The sequence below is a fragment of the Gossypium arboreum genome, chromosome 6 (genome assembly GCF_025698485.1).
Source record: "Gossypium arboreum isolate Shixiya-1 chromosome 6, ASM2569848v2, whole genome shotgun sequence".
Taxonomy (NCBI): Eukaryota; Viridiplantae; Streptophyta; class Magnoliopsida; order Malvales; family Malvaceae; genus Gossypium; species Gossypium arboreum.
In genome coordinates, this window is record NC_069075.1 from 1099663 (window position 1) to 1122068 (window position 22406).

At 28.4% G+C, this 22406-nt stretch overlaps 1 protein-coding gene across 1 annotated transcript; it reads left to right on the forward strand.

The window, feature by feature from the left end:
• The first annotated feature begins 265 nt into the window (after positions 1-265).
• LOC108459805 (gibberellin 2-beta-dioxygenase-like) lies at positions 266-2769 on the forward strand. The gene is made up of 3 exons (XM_017759206.2): positions 266-724; positions 1500-1848; positions 2476-2769. The coding sequence occupies exons 1-3, from the start codon at positions 321-323 to the stop codon at positions 2740-2742; spliced, it is 1020 nt and encodes a 339-aa protein (XP_017614695.2). The 5' UTR covers positions 266-320; the 3' UTR covers positions 2743-2769.
• The last annotated feature ends 19637 nt before the right edge of the window (positions 2770-22406 follow it).

The following is a 22406-nucleotide window of genomic DNA, read 5'->3' on the forward strand; positions in this document are numbered from 1 at the left end:
ATGGAGTAACTTTAAAACTTGTGACTAGCATCTACCTCTTTAATGGGTCTACAGAATACGAAAAATTAATTGTTGAACTCGTTCCGACAAATACATTAAAAAATATTTAATAATAAAAAACCCCACATAACGCCAAATTGCTACACACTATAGTTAGTAACGCCTTTAGCCCTCTCTTCTTCCCTGTTTGTGCATTACCAAAACCGTCACCACCATCTCTTTTTCCATTTTAAATACCCCTTCCAAATGCCCTCCAAAAACACACTCCATCCACAACTTTCTCTTGTGTTATTTCTTGTGCTTTCTTTTCAAACACCACCATGGTGGTTCAATCCAATCTTTCGACGTTGAACCATTGTTCATCGATCGAAACACGTAAACCCGCCACCGTTCTCGACTCCATACCGTCGATAAACTTGAAAGACCCCGAATCGAAAACTCACATAATGAAAGCTTGTGAAGAATATGGGTTCTTCAAGGTGGTGAATCACAGTGTTCCAATGGAGTTTATAGCTAAATTGGAAGCTCAAGCTTTGGAGTTTTTTAATCTTCCTCAATCCGAAAAAGATAAAGCTGGTCCACCAGATCCTTTTGGTTATGGTAGCAAAAGGATTGGAAGCAATGGTGATGTTGGTTGGATTGAATATCTTCTTCTCAATACCAATCCTCAAGTCACTTCTCTTAAAACCCTCACTGTTTTCCGGGAAACCCCAGAAATTTTCTGGTAAAATATTTTTTTTATAGAAGCAAAAGTTTTCGGTCAAATTTCAATTTCGGTCCGTCTATTGGTATAATTTAACTTTTCTTATAATGTCATTAATTAGTTGAAATAGTCTACACATTTAACTATTTTTTAGAATTTTCCTTTATAAGCAAAAGTTTTGGTCAAAATTTAAATTTAGTCCCTTTATTATATTTAAATTTAATTTATTTTTTCTATTTTATAATATCCATCGAAATAATTCATACGGTTAACTATTTCAATTTCAATTAAATTGCTAACATAGATTTTCCCCTTATAATTTTATAAAATACTTCTACAAATGCAAATGTTTTGGTAAAATTTTGATTCTGGTCCCTAGACCATACTTAAATTTGAGTTTTATCTTTATACTTGGTATAACCTAGTCTTTCTATTTCTATAATACCATTATTTAGTCCAAATAGTTGCTACTATTAAATTGCTAATGTAGATTTCTTTTCTCTTCTAATATTATAAAATAAATATAAAAAGCAAAAGTTTTGGTCAAATTTTGATTTTGGTCCCTCTACTATACTTAAGTTTGAGATTTATCTTTATACTTGATATAATTTAGCTTTTTTATTATTCCTAAGAGTTGACACTGTCAACTATTTCGATGACCAGTAATATCATAACAATAGGCTATTAAATTAAAAGACTGTTTTTTTAATTTGAGCATAGTAGAGGGATCAAAACTGAAATTTTACCTTTTTTAAAATATGAGTAATTCTTTTTACTATTTTGATTGATGACTCAGGTCAGCTGTAAAGGAGTATATTGAAGCAGTGAAGCTAATGGCATGTGAAGTATTGGAACTAATAGCAGATGGTCTGAAAATTGAACCAAGGGATACATTGAGCAAGCTGTTAAAGGATGAGAATAGTGATTCATGCTTTAGGCTAAACCATTATCCACCATGCCCTGAATTACAGGCATTGAGTGGCAGAGATTTGGTTGGGTTTGGGGAACACACTGACCCTCAAATAATCTCTGTCTTAAGATCCAACAGCACATCTGGTTTGCAAATTTGTCTGAAAGATGGGGTTTGGGTTTCTGTCCCACCTGATGAAACTTCCTTTTTCATCAACGTTGGTGATGCTTTGCAGGTACACATAATATTAATGATGTCATTCTTTTTGAAATTTCATTTTTTTTATCGGTGCTTGCTGGGCCGAGAGCGGTGTGAAACTCGATACCTTTTAAATGAAGTATTGGTTTTGAGTCATGCGAATGGAGAAAATAAGTGTTGAGAGAGATCTCATCCTATGACTTATCTTAGAATAGAATCAAAGTTTGACATGAAAATTTTATTGACACCATTGGACCAAGTAAAGTCTTGTTTTGAGTTTTGTAAACGAAGAAAAAAATATTGAGAGAGATTTCATCCTGTTTAATATATGAAATAGAACTAAAGTTCGAGTCTTACTAATAATCCATTTAGTAGGTGATATTTAAATACTATTGTTAATCTTTTTTTTTTTTTTTACTATACCAATACTTATTGGATAGAATGGTAAGGAACTTGGTACCTTTTAAGCTAAGTATTTGTTTCATCCTGTTTAAGATATAATCGGACTCGACTTGGAATAGAGTCAAGGTTCAAATCTTACTAATGATTAATCTCTTTTTAGACTTTTAAATAATACCCTAATCTTGTACATATAAATTTCGAGGTTTCAAACCTTATCAATTGTAATCCACTCGATTAATAATTTATGGATTCTTTTTTCCAGGTGATGACAAATGGGAGGTTCAAAAGTGTGAGGCATAGAGTATTGGCAAATTCACACAGATCAAGGGTTTCAATGATATATTTTGGAGGACCACCTTTAAGTGAAAAGATAGTACCTTTAACTTCACTAATGGGAAAACAAGAAGAAAGCTTATACAAAGAGTTCACATGGTGGGAATACAAGACTTCAGCATATAAGTCAAGGTTGGCTGACTATAGGCTTGGGTTGTTTGAGAAAAAAACACACCAAGTGCAAGCCATTGAATGAACCCCCCGTTTTTTCTTAGCTTTAAAAACTTAGGGTTTTTTTTTTTTTAAATTTTGTCAAAGTTTAAAAGAAAAAAAAGTAGTCAAAAGGTTTGACTCTACTTGCCTTAGGTGATAAGCAAATAGGTCTTTTGGTTTTCTTTTTCTATATTAAATGTGACAAATCTCTACCCTTCTCTACTATCAATGCAAACTTTATTAATTATATTTTGGTTCAAATATAATGTAAGTCCTTGTAATCTTTATAAATTTAAAATTTAGTCATTGTACTTTTATTTTTAGGAATTCAGTCTCTCCACTTTTCGGATTTCAAACTTCAAATCCAATTGTTAACATAATTAGTGTTTTTTTTGTTGAATTGATTAGTGTGACATTTTGAAATAAAAAAAAGTACTCAATTAGTAGCAAAATAACTAACAGAATGACGTTGTAATCCAAATTTAACACAAATTTGGAATTTTATCATTATACCTTTATTTCCAGGAATTTAATCTCTTCATTTTTCAGATTTCAAACTTCAAATCCAATTGTTAACAATGTTTTTTTTTTTTTGTTAAATTGATTGATGTGAAATTTTGAAATTTTTTAAAAAAAATCACTTGGTAGCAAGCAATGTAACTAAAAAATTGGCGTTGTATTGAACTTAAATTTAACAAAAGAATTTTACAGTGTTAACAATCGGACCTGAATTTTAAAATCTAAAAAGAAAAGAAACTAAATTCTAAATTTACAAAAAAATACAGAGATTTATCGCATATTTCAAGATTATATTTTTAACATATGTTGAAATGCGAAATTTAGATTTATTTGTACTAATATTTTAAAAAAATTGTATGGTAGTCAACTAGCTACCAACGTAGTGACAAATGACTTGTGTTGTTTAAATATTTGTTGATATCAAATCCCAAGTTCAAACCCTATGACAAAACATGCGATAAGATTTGGGAGGTCGAACTAAAATCTTTAAAAAAAAAAAAAAAAGCTTAATTAATGAGAATTTCCAAAAATTTTAAAGAGTTTAATTAAAATTTTAAAACTTTTAAAGAGCCTAATTAAAATCTCTAAAAACTTTGAGGGACCTAATTAAAATTTTAAAATTTTTGACGAGCATAATGAAATTTTTTATGAGACCAAAACCTCCTCTGACTCTTATGACGTTCCACAACCTGATGAACAACCCCTTCTCTTATAAATTTCGATTAAAAAAATAATTGTCTAAATTAACATGGATAAATTTTGAGTTCATAAAGGATCATATTAATGGTGTTAGGTAAAGTACTTGTAGTTTCAAACCTCTTTTATTACAAAGATTGTCCACAAACAATGTTAAAACTAGTTGTTTCTTTTTGAAAAGTCATTCATCAATATATATATATATATATATATATACACACACATTGTACCCAACATTGAAATGTCAAAATACAAATGTTTCTTTCAAACAAATTTTACAAATATGTGAGAGAGGATTCTGAAAAGGAAATAGTGTAGCCAAAAAGATGAAGCAAAATCACTTTCATCAAGAGTTTGTTTTGACCATCTAAGCAAGTTTTATTCAATCACAATCAAATCCAGTCGATTTTTATCTCGAATCAAGTTTAAATTTTAAAATTAAAATTTGAATTAAACTGCATCTAAGGTTATTAAATTATGAGTACGTTTTACATTTTGGTCACTTAACTTTAAAAAATTACAAAATGATCATTGAACCATTTGAAAGTTGTTATTCAAGTCACCGGGTTATTAAAATGGTTGTTGTATATATAGCTTTCTCTGTTCACAACGCCTGCACCAATCATCAGTTTTTCCATAAAATAGCTTTGAACGTTATGAATCTATGAATTAAAATCTAAACAACTTTCTTATCCGATCTCCGACACTGACTGCCAGATCGACTTGAATCTAAAGTATGTTCTTTTACTCATCGATGGGTATTAATCCACCGTATCAATCGTCGCTTGGAGCTCGCTAACCGAACTCTTTTCTTTAAAAAAAAAAAACTTAATAACTCAATGGCTTAAATATTTTTTTTGAATAATTTTAAAAATAAATTCTACCAATTTTTTCAATGGGCATATTTAATGGAACAATCCCATTTTTATTAAATTCCAAGGAATATTAGTTTAATATCCTCAAATTCTCAAGGTTTAGGTAAGAATATTGGTCCCAATTTATAATATTATTCTAGATAGAGACAGTTTTATTAAATATTAATTTATTTTACCATTTTCTTTGGGACATTGTTCTTTTCAAACATTAGTTAAACAACTGCCATCCTTGTAAGCCTTTTAATTTGCTAAAAGACATTAATTAATCAATTAATTATGGCATAGAATAGTTAAGGCAAAATAAAATAGTTTAAGAATCTTAGATATTATAAATTAATTATTAAACTAACCATTCTAGAAAATTAATTTTATAATATTTATTTTTCTAATTTATGGTAATGAAAAATTAGAGAGCCCTTTGATTTTATGCTAAATCCATTTTTTTCTTTTTTATTAATTAATTTAATGAATATCGATTTTAGATGGTCAATTTCCTCTCTCTAGAATCTAGAGGAAAAAGGTTTTTTCGAAAAAGGAGATAGAAAGTAAGTTTTTTAAGAGAGCCCCTCTCCTTCGAGAGGGTCTTTAGAAATGTATATAAGGGGCTCTCTCAAAAAATTCTATACTTTTCATCTCCTTCTTTTAAAAAAAAAAAAACCCTTTTCTTCTAGAATCTAGAAAAACTGATATTCAACCTAACTCAAAATTCTAGTGTGAATGGAGAAAATATTAAAAGAATTTCTTTAAAGAGTCAAAAGAAAAGTTAGATACGAATAGTTTTATAAAAATCTAGACCCAATTTTTTTTTGAAATATAAAATATTTTAATAGGTTTTTTATAGAAAATGTGATATTTATTAGGGTACTATAAAGTTCATATATTGTCGAAAATACGATATAAATAAATTAATTAATGATTTTAAAATTTATTAAAATAAATATAATACTTAATTATTTTTCAACACGTGTTATTTTATGAGTTATTAATAATATATGCACTTATACACTATTAATGTATCAAATATAAATCTATTTTGTTACTTAGTAAATAATAATAATAAACATATAAAATATTTTTATTAATTATTTCATATAAATTTTAGAATGTATTTTAGATTAATATTTTCTAAGAAAATTACATTTATGTGTTAAATTATGAGAAAATTTTTAATACATAATCTTTTATTCCACTTGTTGTTAGTAAATAGAATTAAGTGATATTAATTAATTAAGTAATAAATAATAATAATAATAATAATAATAATAATAATAATAATAATAATAATAATATATGCAAAATTAAAGGTAAATATTTCATTTTCTAAAAATAATAATATCTGCCAACCTACTAAAAATTACCATGTGTCTCTTTTAAAAAAAATTAAAAATATTTTATTATATATTTATAGGATACTTGTCAACTCTCTAGCTTTACTTGTGGAGTCTAAAAACTCTCATGCATCAGATCAAATATCTTTTAAAACAAATAGGTGACTATTTGGTATATTGGCGATTTACTTTGTTTATTCCACAAGCAAAATTAAAAAAACTAACACGTGTTTTTTATATTTATTTTTTAGTATTTTACTATACTTCTATAGGACACTTTTCAATCATCTGTTCTTACTCATGGAATCTAAAAATTTTACTGTTAAATTTAGATAATTATTTTTATTAAAAATTTTTTTTTTCAAAACAAAACCCTAACATATTGTATGATTATTTTTAATAATTAAGAATAAGAATTTAATATAAAAATGAGTGCTTGACATTGTTTTCCCATCATGGTTGTATATATCATGGATTTTTTTTCCTTGGACTTTTGGAAACAAAAGGCATTCAATTTTCAACCCCATTCTTTGGTAACCTTTTTAGTGCCTTAATACATGTGATGCTTCTTTCTAGTACTAAAGGTGACAATGCAATTCAATAAATTCTTGTTTTAAAACAATAATGTGAGTTTAAATTCATTAAGATAATCTTAAACAATATATTTTTAGGCATTCATTTTATAATCTATTTAATTTAGCTTAGAATAAATTTAAAAAGTCATCTTTAGGCATATTATGCGTTTGAGTGTCATGGATAATATAAAGAGAGGAAACCACTTACACTGGTGTAAAATTAGAGTAGTTTACACACTTGAATAATTTTTGTTCAGTTAATATTTTAACAATCTTCTTAAAGTAATCTTTGAGCATGTCTCTTTGGTGTCAGCATCGCTCATTTCGAAAAATTGCCATGTTTTGTGTTGGCAAATTTTGGTAATAGAATCATTTGGCTTTGATCTTTGCTAATAATTTGGATGTGTACAAGCCCATCTATGGTATCTAAACCGTTTATAGCAACATATCCTAAAGATTGGTTTGGATCAGATCAATGACATCGACTTCCCTGTTGTGAAGAGATTGGATCTGATCGAGTAAACTTGGAAGCATATCCTGAAATTTTGCAGACTTATCTTGGACTCATTGAAGATACTTTCTTTGCATATTATCTTGTTGTTTATTTGGGAAGATTGATTGTGACTAATCTATTAAATTAGCAATTCTTGATTCCCTATAAATTGAGGAGACTTGTATATGTGATGTACTGATTTGAGAGCACTTATTCTTGTTCATTGAGGAACGTCTTTTATGAGTTCATGGTGTGAAAAATCAAGTGTGTTACTTGATTTTTGTCCTAAGTTTTCTCGTAAAGGAAAGTGATTTAGCTCTTAGGTGAATAAGTGAGGTTTCTAATGTGGTAAGTGTTAAAGGTTGTAATTACTTGGTGTACGAGTTACTTAGATAAGAGATTACTTCTCTAGGTAATGCCCCACAGACGTAGGGAAATCAAACTGCGTAAACATATTGTGTGCTCATTATTTTTCTACCTTGTTCATTACCAGTGACTAAAAAAGTTGTTGCTACTTTTAGCACTACTTTTGACATTGCTTGATTATGCTTGTAAATATTAATTTACTTCTTTCAAATCCAACTATTGAATTTATTAAAATATTTGTACTTATCATGCATGTAAATTTTTGAATCGATTCGATATCTCTATCATATTGATCTAAAATATTGTATATATTAATATATATTTAACAGCTGAAAGTTTTTATATATGACTATGCTCGGACGTGCGTGCACCGAGGTTAAGAATCAACATAATAACAATCAATAGTAGAGCAGTATACTGCAAGTGTGATAGGTCGAGTTGTAATATTTTTAGTTTTATAGTGGAACACTCCAGTATTTCTAGGATCAAACCCAATAGAGTTTGAGCACAAAGTGATTCCTAATTGAAAAGTATGCAGCAAATAAGCCTGTCTAACTACTCATTAAGTTCTATATTACGACAAGTCATGATTAGGGTTAATTAAGCTAAGTAACTACTTAACACTAATGAGGACCAAATTGTAAAACAAGCAAAATTGCACAATTAACAATTCAGGAAACAAAAGTGGTCGGTTGAATTCCATGTTGTTGATTAGTCTTTGGATTAGGGATCTAAAAGGTTTAAACTTCTAATTGGCTCAATTTTACCCTTCGATTACCATTTTACCAAATTGGACGATTTAGTCTGATTTATCTCTCGACCTCACCAAAATAACTCAAGCTAAGTGAATTGATGCTCAATAGGATCTCCTATCATTCTCACTTATCTATATGTTCCCTTAGAGGTGTCAATTCTAAATTTTGAAAGTTATTCAATTTAGTCTAATTTTTACAATTTAGTCCCTATACCAAAAACTAACCAAACAACATTTCCATCAACCAATCACCATAAACTTAGTTACCTAACATCATTCCCATACAAACAACAGTTAGATAAACAATCAAAGCATACATTAGATTAAGCACAAAAGTATGGTTTAAGAAAACTTAATGATTTCTTGATGGTTGTTTGGAGGGGAGAATGTTGGCAACAATAAAGGTCACAAATACTATCAAAGATTAGATTTTTTAACTAAGAAAAAGAAATAGAGCTGAGCTATATTAAATGTTATGGATTAAAATGAAAATAAAAAGAAAGTTTGAGTGCTAAACAACAATTAGGACAAAACTATAGTAAAAACTAACTACCAACTAACACAACTAAAAACCAGAAAAGTCTAAAACTAAATCCTAAAAATATGAAAAAGAAGACAACTAGAAAGCTAAAAAGATGAAAGAAAAGTAAAAGTGAACAGCCTCCTTAGTTTTCAGCAGAAAGTGGCTTTTAATATCTTATTACAACCCAAAATTTTGGACCAAAATGCCCATGTACGTTGTATTTTGATTGGTGTTGGACAAAAAATACCCCTATAGTTAATTTTCTCCTTGTCAGGTAGCAGTATCGTGATACTCAATACAGTATTAAAATTGGGAGTCTTGGGGGTCTCAATGTCGCGATACTCATTCTTGATATCGTGATATCATTGGAGTTGGCTTCAATTTTCTTCACTTCAGCACTGTTAGGGGTATCATGACTTCCATGCTTCAGTGTCATGATACCCCCTCTAAATGATGATTTCTTCAAGTTTGGGCCATTGTCAACTTCTTACACCAACTCAATCATATCGTTAGGCCCCCATGGCGCCATTTGGCTAATTTGGGTCTCAAAAGAGCATAAAACTAACAAAACCATTTATTAACAAAAAAAAAGTTAAAAATAAACTAAAGTAAAGAAAAAACATTTAAATTACTTGACAATAAGCTCCTCTAGTGTAATGGAGGGCTTATTTTGACGAACTAAAGTAAGATAGATAAATATAAAACAAATAGTTTGAAAATTTTAATTTACTCCAAACTTGAATAAAATATAAAATATAACAATTAAATTTTTAAAATATTAATCGTACAAAAATTTATTAAATTGTGTAAAACTAGAGTAGTTTTACACTGGTGTAAGTGGATCCCTCCCCATAATATAATATAGGATAATTATTCTGTATACTGCTAACGGAATAAAAAATTCCACAATGGAGTTTAGGATGTTGCCATATGTACTTGTAATATCGAAAATGGAAAACAAAAAAGGACACATGAAAACATCCTAAACCCGTTTGTAGAGTTTTTTTATTCCACTAACAATGTATGGAATAATTACCGTATAATGTATCTATGAACACCAAAGAACTCTCATTAGCTTTTTTAACTCTAATTAACAAGATCAAATATGCAAATGCTAAATCTTACCCATCCTTGAAATCCTAAATTATATTCTAACTTTGACCTCAATTATAACTCATAAACCTTAAAACTCTAAATTATTATATTAACCCTGAATACTAAGTCTTAAACGGTAAATTTAGCTTTACCATATTACTAGTTCATTTTATTTAATAATTGACACAAAAATTAGGATAATTAAGTTAAAATATTGTTAAAGAGAATTGATCTAGTGTTAGATAGTGCATGATATGAATTAAGCATTTTTTAAAACATATGAAACGATATATTTTTATTGGGTTACAAAAAAAATGATTCTTTTTAAATCATCCTAATATAGTCCAATGAAGCTTTGGGTCACCCTGAGAGATGTTTAGCAGGTACCCGTATGTCACTTTTAGTGGTTTGACTCTATAATTAAATAGCAATGACATTAATAGACAAAGAGTAGGAATTTGATTACATGTTATTTTAGCCCATATTATATGGTCCAATCCGTCCTTTTGCTAACTCATTACAACTTTACATACAATGCATGTTAAACTATGAACCAATGGATAAATAAATTGTAAAATAGATTGTATGAATTACTAATTGTACTAATTGTGTTTTCTTGAAAAAGCAACTCAAGCATTAGGTATGAATCAAGGGTAACGCCAAGGGAGGGCTACCCCGCTTAAACCCAAAAAAGGAAAAATAACACTTTTATCCCTTTAATTTTTACAAGATTATAAGTTAGTAAATGGTCAAATTGCACTCCCCAAAATGAATGCATAGGTACAACTCTCATTCCATCTATTTACAATACTACACTCTCTATCTCTTTATCATCTCAAGTCATCTTGCTTTCCTATTCCAACTTCGCTCTTTGTTGACTTAGGCCTCCTTTGGATGGGCGGTAGTTGTGGTGCGGTGGAATCTTTTACCTCACCATCACCACAATTTTTGACCTTATAAAAAATAAATGCACTGTCCATCCAAACTAAGCCTTAATGTACCCAAAGCATAAGCTTCAATGATGTCAAAGCTCACGTTTATCATGTAGGAATGTCTAATCTCCAAGGCAAATCCATCTTATTTCAATTGTTATCTCCAAACAAATTCCACCGTCAAAAAAACATCAATAATCATCCTAATATAAATTAAACTCTTTTGAAATATTTGGGTTTCTGAAAATCCCCCCACCCCCACTTCCATTCTCCTTTTTAGTATCAATCATTTTGCTATTTAAAGCAAATTTTACTATTAAAAGATCACATCCAAAAGCAATATTGAAGAGGAAAAAAATGTGCATCGTTAAAGGAGGATATAGGCCATAATAATTTGTTGGAAATGGAAGAAGAACATAAAGCCCTTTTTTTCTTCTTCTTTTTATTACTTTTAGCATGCCATTGATGTATCATTTTCACCTATTGTCTAATTATTCTTAACACAAAGGTCAACAAATGTTTGAGTGTACATAATAAATAGTATCAAAATGCAATATTTATATAAAATAATTTATTTTAGGGTTTACAGAATAAGATTTTTATTTTTTTTAATTTGATATTTGATTCAATTAATTTATACAATTACTCTTAACAGATGGTATTTAGATATAGGCTCAAAACTTAGCATTTACAATATCCTCGAACAACGAGGCTAGTTTTTTATTAAAAATAAATTAAAAATGGGTTTTCTTTTTCTGAAAAAGATAGAATTTTCTTTTCTTTCAAGGATTAATATACTATTTAATCTCACTTGAGTTTGACTTTATCGTTTAATTTTATATCCAAACCAAATCGCATCATATGTCCCAATGAATATTTGATACGTATACTCTAATAAAAAAATTCTAGCGACTTAATTGGGACAAAAAAAAATATCAACTACTAAATTAAACATTGAAGTTAAATTCAGGTGTTTAACTAAGACAAAAAAAAAATTAAGTGCTAAAATAAACACTGAAGCTAAACTCAAGAACTAATTGAGACAAAAATTTTAAATATTAAATTAAATATTAAAATTAAATTTAAATAACATTTTTTTTTCTTTAACCATTGACTTCACAACTATAAAACAAACTTCATTTATTGATATGACTTAATTATCAGTGCAGATTGATTCTCTTGTCTAAATTCAAAATCGTGTTACACATGTCAATTCTCTTCTATCAATTCCTCCAACAACTTTAAGAACTTTAAGAGTACGTATTTGTTTTATGGTCTAAAAATAATGATGTTCGAATTAAAATGATATTTAGGGTCCTTTTAGATTGACGATGTGTTGTTGTTAGTGTAAAAATAACGATAGTGGTAAAATTAGATATTATAGTGATATTGTAGTGTGAGATAAAAAGAAAACTAAGCGTATCGCACTAGAGACAAACGCACTGCTCATCTAAAAAGACCCTTAAATAAAAAATTTCTAATAATAGAACAAAAAATTCGTTGTATTTTTTAATATATGTAATTAGTATTTTTAAAAATTGGAAAAAAAAATGTTTGTGATGCACATGCACGTGAATGATTTAAATCCAACCGTAGACTATGGTTTGTATAGTTTTTTTCTTTCTTTTTGAGCAGATAATTTCAATTGTGTGTAAATTTCTCATAAATCATTATGTTATTTTTCATCATAGTCCTTGGGATGCATGTACCTTTTCCTAATTTTATATACCCACATTTTGTTGGAGGTTGATTGATATTATTTTTTTTAAAATAATTTAATTTAGATTTTTTATGCTTGTTGTAGTATATTTCTGTCTCTCGACGTTTTTTTTTCTTTATTTATAAGACATGGTTCTGTTGATGTGACATGTTAGAGAGGTAGTTAGGTGCCATTCATATAACTCAGGACGACATATACCTCCTTTAGGTTTGACGCATATCACAGATGTGTCTTTCAAATAGGATTTGCACCCAGGTATCATCATATGTGCTTGTGTGTCTCGCCTCGTAGGGTGGCGAGGTGTTCGCATGTCTTCCTCGTGAGGGATTGATATTTCTCCTGGCGATACACATTAATGTCCATCTCGCGAGATCGCGAGGGTGTAAGTTAGGGGTCGGATTCAGGGTCACAAGGTGTATGGAGGCGAAGCCAGAAAATTTTTTTAGGGGGTTGAAATTAAATTATAGTTTTTATGATAGTAAAAATGCAGTTTCAACATTTGAATAGCTTATATTTTTATAATTTTTAAAGGACTAACTCAAAATTTTATCATTTTAGGGGGTCAAAGTGTAATTTTACCTTTAATAATTTAAAACTTTAAAATTTTTAAATGGCCTAAATAGAAAATTTTCCATTTTAAGGGGTCGGGGCCCCTGCCAGCCCCCTAGATTTGCCTTTGAAGGTGTGTTTACGTGTCTTCCTCGCAAGAGGATGATATTTCACCTCACAATACACATTGATGTCCTCCTTGCAAGATTGCGAGGGTTCCAATTAGGAGTTGAATTCCGGCTCACAAGGTCGGGTCAGATTTCGAGTTGTGAGGTATTCTATAACAATGATTAATTCAAAATTTTGTTCTAGGATTTTTAATCTTAAAAAATTTTAATTTAGGTCTAATATTAAATTTGACACGAGTTCATAGTGGATTTTAATTAAAGTTTTAAATGTTAACAAATTATAATCTAATTAAAAATAATTAGAAAGGTGTGGAATTATTTAATATTACAAAAGAAAAACATCATATTTTCATACATTAAAAAAGTAAATTGCAAAGTCTGTATTAAATATGAGGTATAATAACAAATTTAGTCTTTAATATTTACATCTTTTGTCAACTTGGTCCTTGTTATTAATTTGGCACTGAATCTTTTTAAAAAGAGTCAAATTTAACCATCAACCTTTCAAAAATTACTACTACAATGTTAAAATTTTAATCATGATAATCGACGTGTATCTCATGCCAACTTTTTAAAATTTTTAATTTTTTTATTATTTTTATAAATTTTGAATTATTTGTTAACATTACTTATAAGATAAATAGTGTTATGCCAACATGAAGTACATACGGACTACCAAATAGGTTGTCACGCCAATATCGTTAAAAATTTAATGCTTTAGTCAGCAGTTCCGTTAAAGAAATTCAATTTGACTCTTTTTAAAAGTTAATGGTCAAATTTATAAAAATATAAATATTGAGGATTAAATTTATCATTATACCTAAATATTATAATGGTTTACCTTTTTTTATTTGTTCAATTTTATTTTTCTTTTATGAATAATTAATACAAAGGTGATCGACATAATTAGGCTATAAAATTAAAGAGGGCCAAAGAGAATTTTACCAATATTTATTTAAATTCATTTATTTCATATGTTGACAACTCATTAAAATTTATTTAAAACAAAATATAGAAAATTAAAATTTTTAATGGGTAGCATCATATAATTTCTTACCAATATATAAATTTATATACTGATAATATATTAAATATAAATATAAATATACTAATTTTATATTTTGTAAACTAATATTTTTTATAAAACCCATTATGGAGAATGGAATTTTTTTATTGCAAAATAGATTTTGTTTGAAGAGTCGAAATTTTTTTGATACAGTACCTATTTTTACTCGTAATCTCTCAAATCCTTAAATCAACGGAGGAATACACCGAAGTGCGCTTGAATTTGAACCCATATTAAATAGTTTGTGTTTAAACTTTAAATAAATGCTTAATATAACAACTGATACATGTACAAGCCCAATTTTAGGCCCAAAACCCCTAAACCCACTAAGCCAATAGCCCCAAACCTACCCATGCCCACACACACAACAAAAGAAAAGGCTAAGGAAACCCTAGCTGTCAGCACATGCTCCCCACCCCATCCACCACCGACGCCTGCAAGTGGCCTCTGCTCCACCACCGTTTGCCTGCAGCAACAACAGAAGAATAGACAAATATTAAAAGAAAAAGAAATGTAATGGCTATTTAAAAGCCAAATCAAAAACCATTGCAGGGGGGCATTCTTTTGAAAATAAAAAGCGAACAACATTCAATTTCAAGAAAAAAAACAGAGACTTTAGCAACATCAAAAGCAGGGAATAGCCCCATATCAGAGACCGGAGAACCGAAAACAGCAAATCTAAGGTCTATTTTCTTTTTTTTTTCTTTTTGAATTTATTCACATATATTATCCCCATTTTTAATAAAACAACGCATATATTAAATAAATAAAAAATATAAGAAAAGGAGAAAAATCTACCCACGGGCGATTTTCGGCCACCGTGTACGGTGGCCGGAGCGACGGCCGGCACGGCGGATGACACGACGGTGACCGGCCCACTCCTCGCCGGATTCTGGTACCTGCAGAGAGAGAAGAGAGGATTAGAAGTTTTTTTAGAAGAGGAGAAAGAAAATGAAATAAAAAAATAATAATTAGTTTATATTGTAATGAACCGAAAGTTACGGCATCAGAAATTGAATCTTGAGTACTGTTTCAGTGAAATTTATTCATGAATATTTATTAGAAATATTTATGAATTATAGTTGAATGGTTATTTAATGTTTGATTAAGTTAAGTAGCTTGAATTTAGAATAATGACTAAATTGCATATGGTATAAAAGTTTAATTATAGATTAAAGATTAGTAAAAGGGACTAATCTAGCAATTAGACCCTAAGTGCCATGTGTGTGAATGTATGATATAACATGTGTAATAGTTGGTATATATGTGTAATAGCTATAAGATATTTTATGTTATAGCTATTACACATGTTAATTATATTTTTATAGGTTAATAATAATATAATATAGTATAATGAATAAAGAATAATGAGTAAAGAAACATAGAAAGAGTTACAGAGAGCAAACGTGAGAAAGAAAGAAGGAAAGAAAGAAAGAAAAAGAAAAGGAAAATTTGAGGATTAAGGCCCTAAAGATTAATTGGTAAGTTGTTTTAGCTCATTTTCTTATGATTTTTATGTTTATGGATGCCTAATTCAAAGTTCTACATGTATGAGGTTAAAATGAAGAAAAATAGAAAATTTTTAGATATTGATTTGGTTGAATAAATTGAGGTTTTATGGGTTAAATTGATAGGAATTGAAGTTAGAAGTGAAAATTGAGTGATTTATTAAAAGAATTCTAAGTTAGGTTTAAATAGGGATTAAGTTGAATAGAGCTCAAAATTTATGTTTTATAATGAATTTTATGAGTTAGAAATTGTTAATGAGTTGATTAAAGAGAATATGAAGCTTAAGTTAAAGAAAAAGATTAGTAATGGAAAAGGATGAAATTGGAATTTTTGTAAAAGTTTGATAGAAAGTGAAAATGTGTTTTATGAATTAGTATATTGATGATTTTAATTGTATGATTGTTAGTAGCAAACGTAGCACGGATACGTCATCAAAGAAGGAAAAGAGAAAGTGAACGAAGATATCGATTAAATTCGATAAATAGTGGTTTGTATTTCTATAAACCGAGCTTAATCGTTATTGCTATATTTGATATTTATATTGTATGAAAATGTGAATGAGGTAAGTATTTTTACCATATTGAAATGAATGTGATTTTGAATACCCTATTAACGTTGTCGGGCTAGTCGGATATAGTTGACATGTCATAGGAATTGGAAGTATTGGGATATTCGACATTGAGTCGATGAGACACTATGTGTCGACTCTCGTTAAAGTTCGGATTTGTTCCGATGAAGTACTTTGTGTACTATAATGTTAAAGTTCGGATTTGTTCGATGAAGCACTATGTGCTTATCCCGAGTGTGGGTTGGATCCGTGTATCCGTTAGTGTCCGAGTTATGTTAATAAGGGTAAATAAAGTAAAGGTTATTAAAGTCTTGATTGATATTGAATAATAGCAATAATGTGTTTGAATTACCATGTCTTAAAGTTGATTAAGCTATTGTTTATAGAAATACCACTGAGAGTATTCTCAGCGACGGTTTGTTTCGTCGCATGCAGGCTAGGTACTGAAAGTATAAGGACTCAAAGATACAAGCGATCCCCAAACTCAAATTGGTGAAGTTTCTATCTTTTGGAAAATGGCATTGTACCTAGGATGTCTTTTGGTTATTTTGAAAGTATCTAAGTTGTTAAATGATATTTTGGTATGTTTTGTAAATGTTACCAAAACCTTAAGTATGGCATGTTTTGATATGTTAGTGAAGAGTAATAAGAGGAATTGTTGGTAAATGTTGTAGAGAGAAGAAATGAAGATGTTATAAACTTAGTTATCAACATTTTATACTAAAATAGATTTGGACAGTAACAGTAGTCCAACTTTGAAAATATACCAAAATAGTATAAAATGAATTAGATGATGAATAAAATATTTAATTGAAGCTTAATGAATCTATTTTTATATGAAAGAAACAAAATAGGTAAAAGAGTTGTATTTTATGAGATATTTACGTTTTGGTGAAACAGGGTTAGAACAATTTCTGGATTCCCTGTTCTGACTTTAGAAATTCACCATAAATTTTGTATTAATAATTAGGACTCAAACTTTATTTGTATGGATTCCTTATTGAGTCTATTTTTAATTGAAACAAATGGCATAGTCATTGGATTTTTGTAAAGGAAGAAATTTGATTCGTAGTGCACAAGGGTCAGAGTAGCCGAACCCTGAAACAGGGGAGACTTCTTCTAATAAACTGTACTAATTGGCCTGACCAAAAATTCTAGAAAAAAATTAGTAAGTAGATATATGAGTCTAGTTTCAGGAAAAATTTACGGAATTGGATTTCGAGTTTCGTAACTCGAGATATGATTTTTTTAGCAACCATGACGCAGATGGATAGTTTACTACGAAAACTGTTTAAGTGCTATGATAAGTTTTGTAATGTCTCCTGCTTGACTCCGGCAACGGTCTCGGGTAGGGGGACGTTACATATATAGGCTGGCAAAATGCACCGTTTTGCCCGGCCCTTTTAAATCCAGAAACGGTGCCGTTTAGCTACCCCGACCCGAGACCCTGCTCCGACCCGCCTCAGGATCCGCGCGTTTTCGTATGATGGTCTAATTGCGCGCGCGGTTCTTCCGCTTTTCACACGTTTTGCAATTAGCTTCTTATTTCTTTCAAATTGGCCTCAAAATTCATCATGTTTTGTGATTTAATCCTACCTCCTGCGACGTCGTTTTAAGGGTTCGGGTAAATTACCCTTTTGATCCTCTGCAGTTGCGCGCGCATTCAAAGGGGTCCCTTCTTTCATATTTATTTTAAAATCGACCCCAAAACTTAATATTTGTTCCGAATTTAGTCCATTTTTCATATTTAATACTGTTTCCATATTATTTTTACTCTTTGTTATTTTAATATTATTCATTATTCTATTTTACCTTTCTTGTATTATTATTTTTAGCATATTTTATTATTATTTAGGCATTTTTTAGATTAATAATACATATATATATATATATATATATATTTTATAGTTGTTTTATATATATTATTATTGTTCCTAATATATGTTTTATGTATACATATTCAAATACTCTATTATGTACATTTTGTTATGCCTATTCTTACCTCTATATTTATTATTAATATCAATATATGTTTTATTATATATATTTAACATATATACGTATACGTTTATATATTATTATTATTAGTTTTTGATATTATTGTTTTGTTAATACATTTGTGTCATATATACATACTTTTAACATATAGTTGTATATTATATTTCATATTATGCCCATGTAAATTAATATTATATCATGTATGTCATTTTGTTATAATTTTTATATATTGTATATATCATATTATGTTCTACCATGTATATTATGTATGTCATGTATATGTTTTAATATATTATGTGTATATTTTGTTTTGTATTACACGTACATGTTATGTATATACATTTGATTTTATCATATATTTATTTTCCATATATTTATGTAAAGTTTTAATATTATTATCATTATTTTTGCATTTTACTATAATTACTATTGTACCTCTCACTGTTATCACTATTGCATTATTACTTTTATTACTATAACCTTTTTATATGTAATTACCTATATGCTATTGTTTTTATACTAACTAATTTAAAATATATATATATGTATTTTAACGCATTACTTATGTCACTTATATATATCATTATTCTCATTATTATCGTTTAGTCACCTATTTATTTATACCTTTGTAAATTCTCTCAAACCTTAAATCATTCATTATTTGTATCATCATAATTATTATTACTAACATGTATATATACCATGTAATTTTTATTATATTACTTATACATTTTATATATACCATGCATATGTGTCTTTTAATATCGTACTATTATTGTTATGTATATATATTTTTATATTTCTTATTACTTCTATTATTACGTAGGTACTTTGATACGTATATGTATGCGCTTTTATATTATTATTATCGCCATCATTATCATTTTATTTCTCCATCTTTATATTCATTTATTCGTTAATTTACTTATGTATTCGATCATTTCATTTTTTCTCACGCATTTGTTTATATTTATATATTACTAACCTTGCTTCTACGTCATCTTTTCATAATTACTCGTTATTATCACTCACTATTATACGTTATTATTAATATCATGATCTGCTTTTATATATTACTATGTATCACTTTATGTTTTTACTCAATGCCTTAAAATAATTCTTTCATAAAAGTGATATTCCGTATTTGGTAATTCGAGATAATCGTGCCCTAACTTACTGGGTTTCGATTTTTCTCATTTAATCTAAATAACGGAATACTCTTTTAAATTGCTATACGAGTTTTGAAAATGCTCATTCTCGAAGATACGAAGTGTTGTGCCCTAACTTACCGGGTATGACATTTCGTCACCTCGAAATATGAATTTGTTTTAAAACAAAGGCAATATTCGGTGTTTGAGAACTCTGGAAAACGTACCCTAACTTACTAGGTTTCGATTTTTCTCGTTTACCCTAAATAACCAAATACCCTTCTAACAAATTAAAATACGTAAGTTTTATATAAAAGGCAAGCTCGCTCTCAAAAATTCAAGATGTTGTGTCCTAACTCACTGGATGTGACATTTCATATTTTGAGACGAGAAGGTCTTTAACACTTGAACTTTTTTATAAAAAAGGGATCGTATTTCAAAATTCTTTCAAGTTTTTAAATTTTCGACACTAATTAATCAACTAGGTACTAATTTTGGGCGTATCGAGGGTGCTAATCCTTCCTCGTGCGTAACCGACTCCCGAACCTGTTTTCTTGATTTGCGTAGACCAAAATTGTTGTTTCAATAAATCAAACTATTTATTAAAAACAACCACTTTTACAAGGTGACCCGATCACACCTCGTCAAAAAGGATCGGTGGCGACTCCTCTATTCATTTTCATTATCAAAATCCAAGTCGATACTCGATTTTCCTAAAAAATGGTTACGACAATACATAAACTGAACAGTTTTTCTTAATTTGGTATCTAAACTTTTCTTTGGACTAATTTGGCGCCTTAACTTGACACTTTTTCCTAATTCGGTACATGAACTTGACATTTTTTCTTAATTTAGTACTTAATCGTTTTTTAGGTCCAATTTGGCACTCAAACTTGACTCTCTCTCTCTCTCTCTCTCTCTCTCTCTTTTTTGTCTAATTTGGTACTTGAACTTGTCAAACGTTTTACAAATTAATCCAATACACTAACAATGTTATATTTTTACGAGGTAGTAAAAATCGTCAATGTATAACCGACATGTGGCAGATGACATGATATTTCACTTTTGTGTTTTAAATTTTCAATCACTTTTCATTTTATTTATTTTGCTGATTTAAAAAATAAAGTTCTTATACTTTGGATTTTTAAAACACTTGTTTTTTATTCAATATTAATTCATTAAGCATAGCTTAATGTCTAATTTTAACACAATTTCCACTAATACTAACAATATTTTGTAACACAACACAAAAGTTTGTAACATCGTTAATGTTTTGGGTAATTTGTATAATATTTAATAAATTTAAGTACTAAATTAAAAAAAGTGACAAATTCAGATACCAAACATTATATTAAGTCTTAAATAAAATATGATTATATATATATATATATATATATATATATATATATATATATAGATAACATAAATGCTTACCTTTCCCATATCCCTAGTAGGATACCCACACCCTAGTTTAGTTAAAGCAAAGGTTTGGACATATTATTATTGGTTGAAAGCTACCTTTTAATTGATACCCTTTTTAAGCCAAACCCAACATTCAACGAATTAAATTATTTCATTTATAAAATTATTTTACATTTATCACGTGGGTGAAATATTTTATATAATAAATATATTTATAAAATATATATATAAATAAATACAACTTTGGTTGGAAATTAGAGTAGTAGAGTATAATTTTTGTGTTCAAATTTCATCATATACAGGCAAAACTAAAAATTTTTTAGGAGTCGAAATTAAATTATAATTTTACGATAATAAAAATATAATTTTACCATTTTCATAGACTATATATTTATAATTTTAAAAGATTAAATTAAATTTTTATATTTTTAAGGGTCAAAGTGTAATTTTATCTTTACTAATTTAAAATTTTAAAAGAGCCCTCTGAAAAAAACTTCATTTTAGGGGGACCAGGGCCCCTGCCAGCTCCTAATTTCGCCATCTTGATCATATATATACATTTTTATAAATTTTATATAAAATAAAACAACAAAATACCCCCGGTATGTGTGTTTTCTAAATTTTATATAAAACATAAAAAATAAAATCTTCTCTTAGTAATATTTATTATTTTGTAAAATTAAATATTATTTTTAAGTGCATGACTAAGTTAGTGTCATCTATTAACCGAGTTCCAACTCAGTTGTAGAACTATCAAAAGCCCATTCGTTTTACAAAGCAACAAATATTATTTTGAGGACAGTTATGTCTTTTACATTCTGATAAATCTAAAATATATATATACATATGCTGGGGCGAAACCAATAAAATTTTTTAGGGGGCTAAAATTAAATTGTAAATTTTACGACGGTAAAAATATAATTTTACCATTTTAATAGCCTATATATTTATACTTTTAAATAACTAAATCAAATTTTTATATTTTTAGAGGAGCCAAAGTATAATTTTACTTTTATTAATTTAAAATTTTAAAAATTTCCATTTTAAAGCAGTTGAGCCCTGACCGCTCCCCTAATTTTGCACTTGACCGTCTCAATTTTACCATGTCAATCGAAGAAAAATTTGATTATAGATCAAGATATTACAAGTCAACTGAACACGAATACAATGAAAAAATTTCAAAAAATTATTTTAGTTAAAAGCAACAAATATTATATAAAAAACTGCTTCAAAGTCAAAAGAATATTATTATTTTCCATACTTTTCTTTTTTTGGGGGATTTTATTTTAGATTTTGTCTCAAAATATAATATGATATAAAATATAAAAAAAAAGTGAATAAATTATGGGTATATAAGAGTTTAGTTAGTGGTTTTGGATATGAAAAGTAGTATTGCTTGTCATTCTCAACCAAATTTTATTAGTATTTTATTTTTCTTTCGGC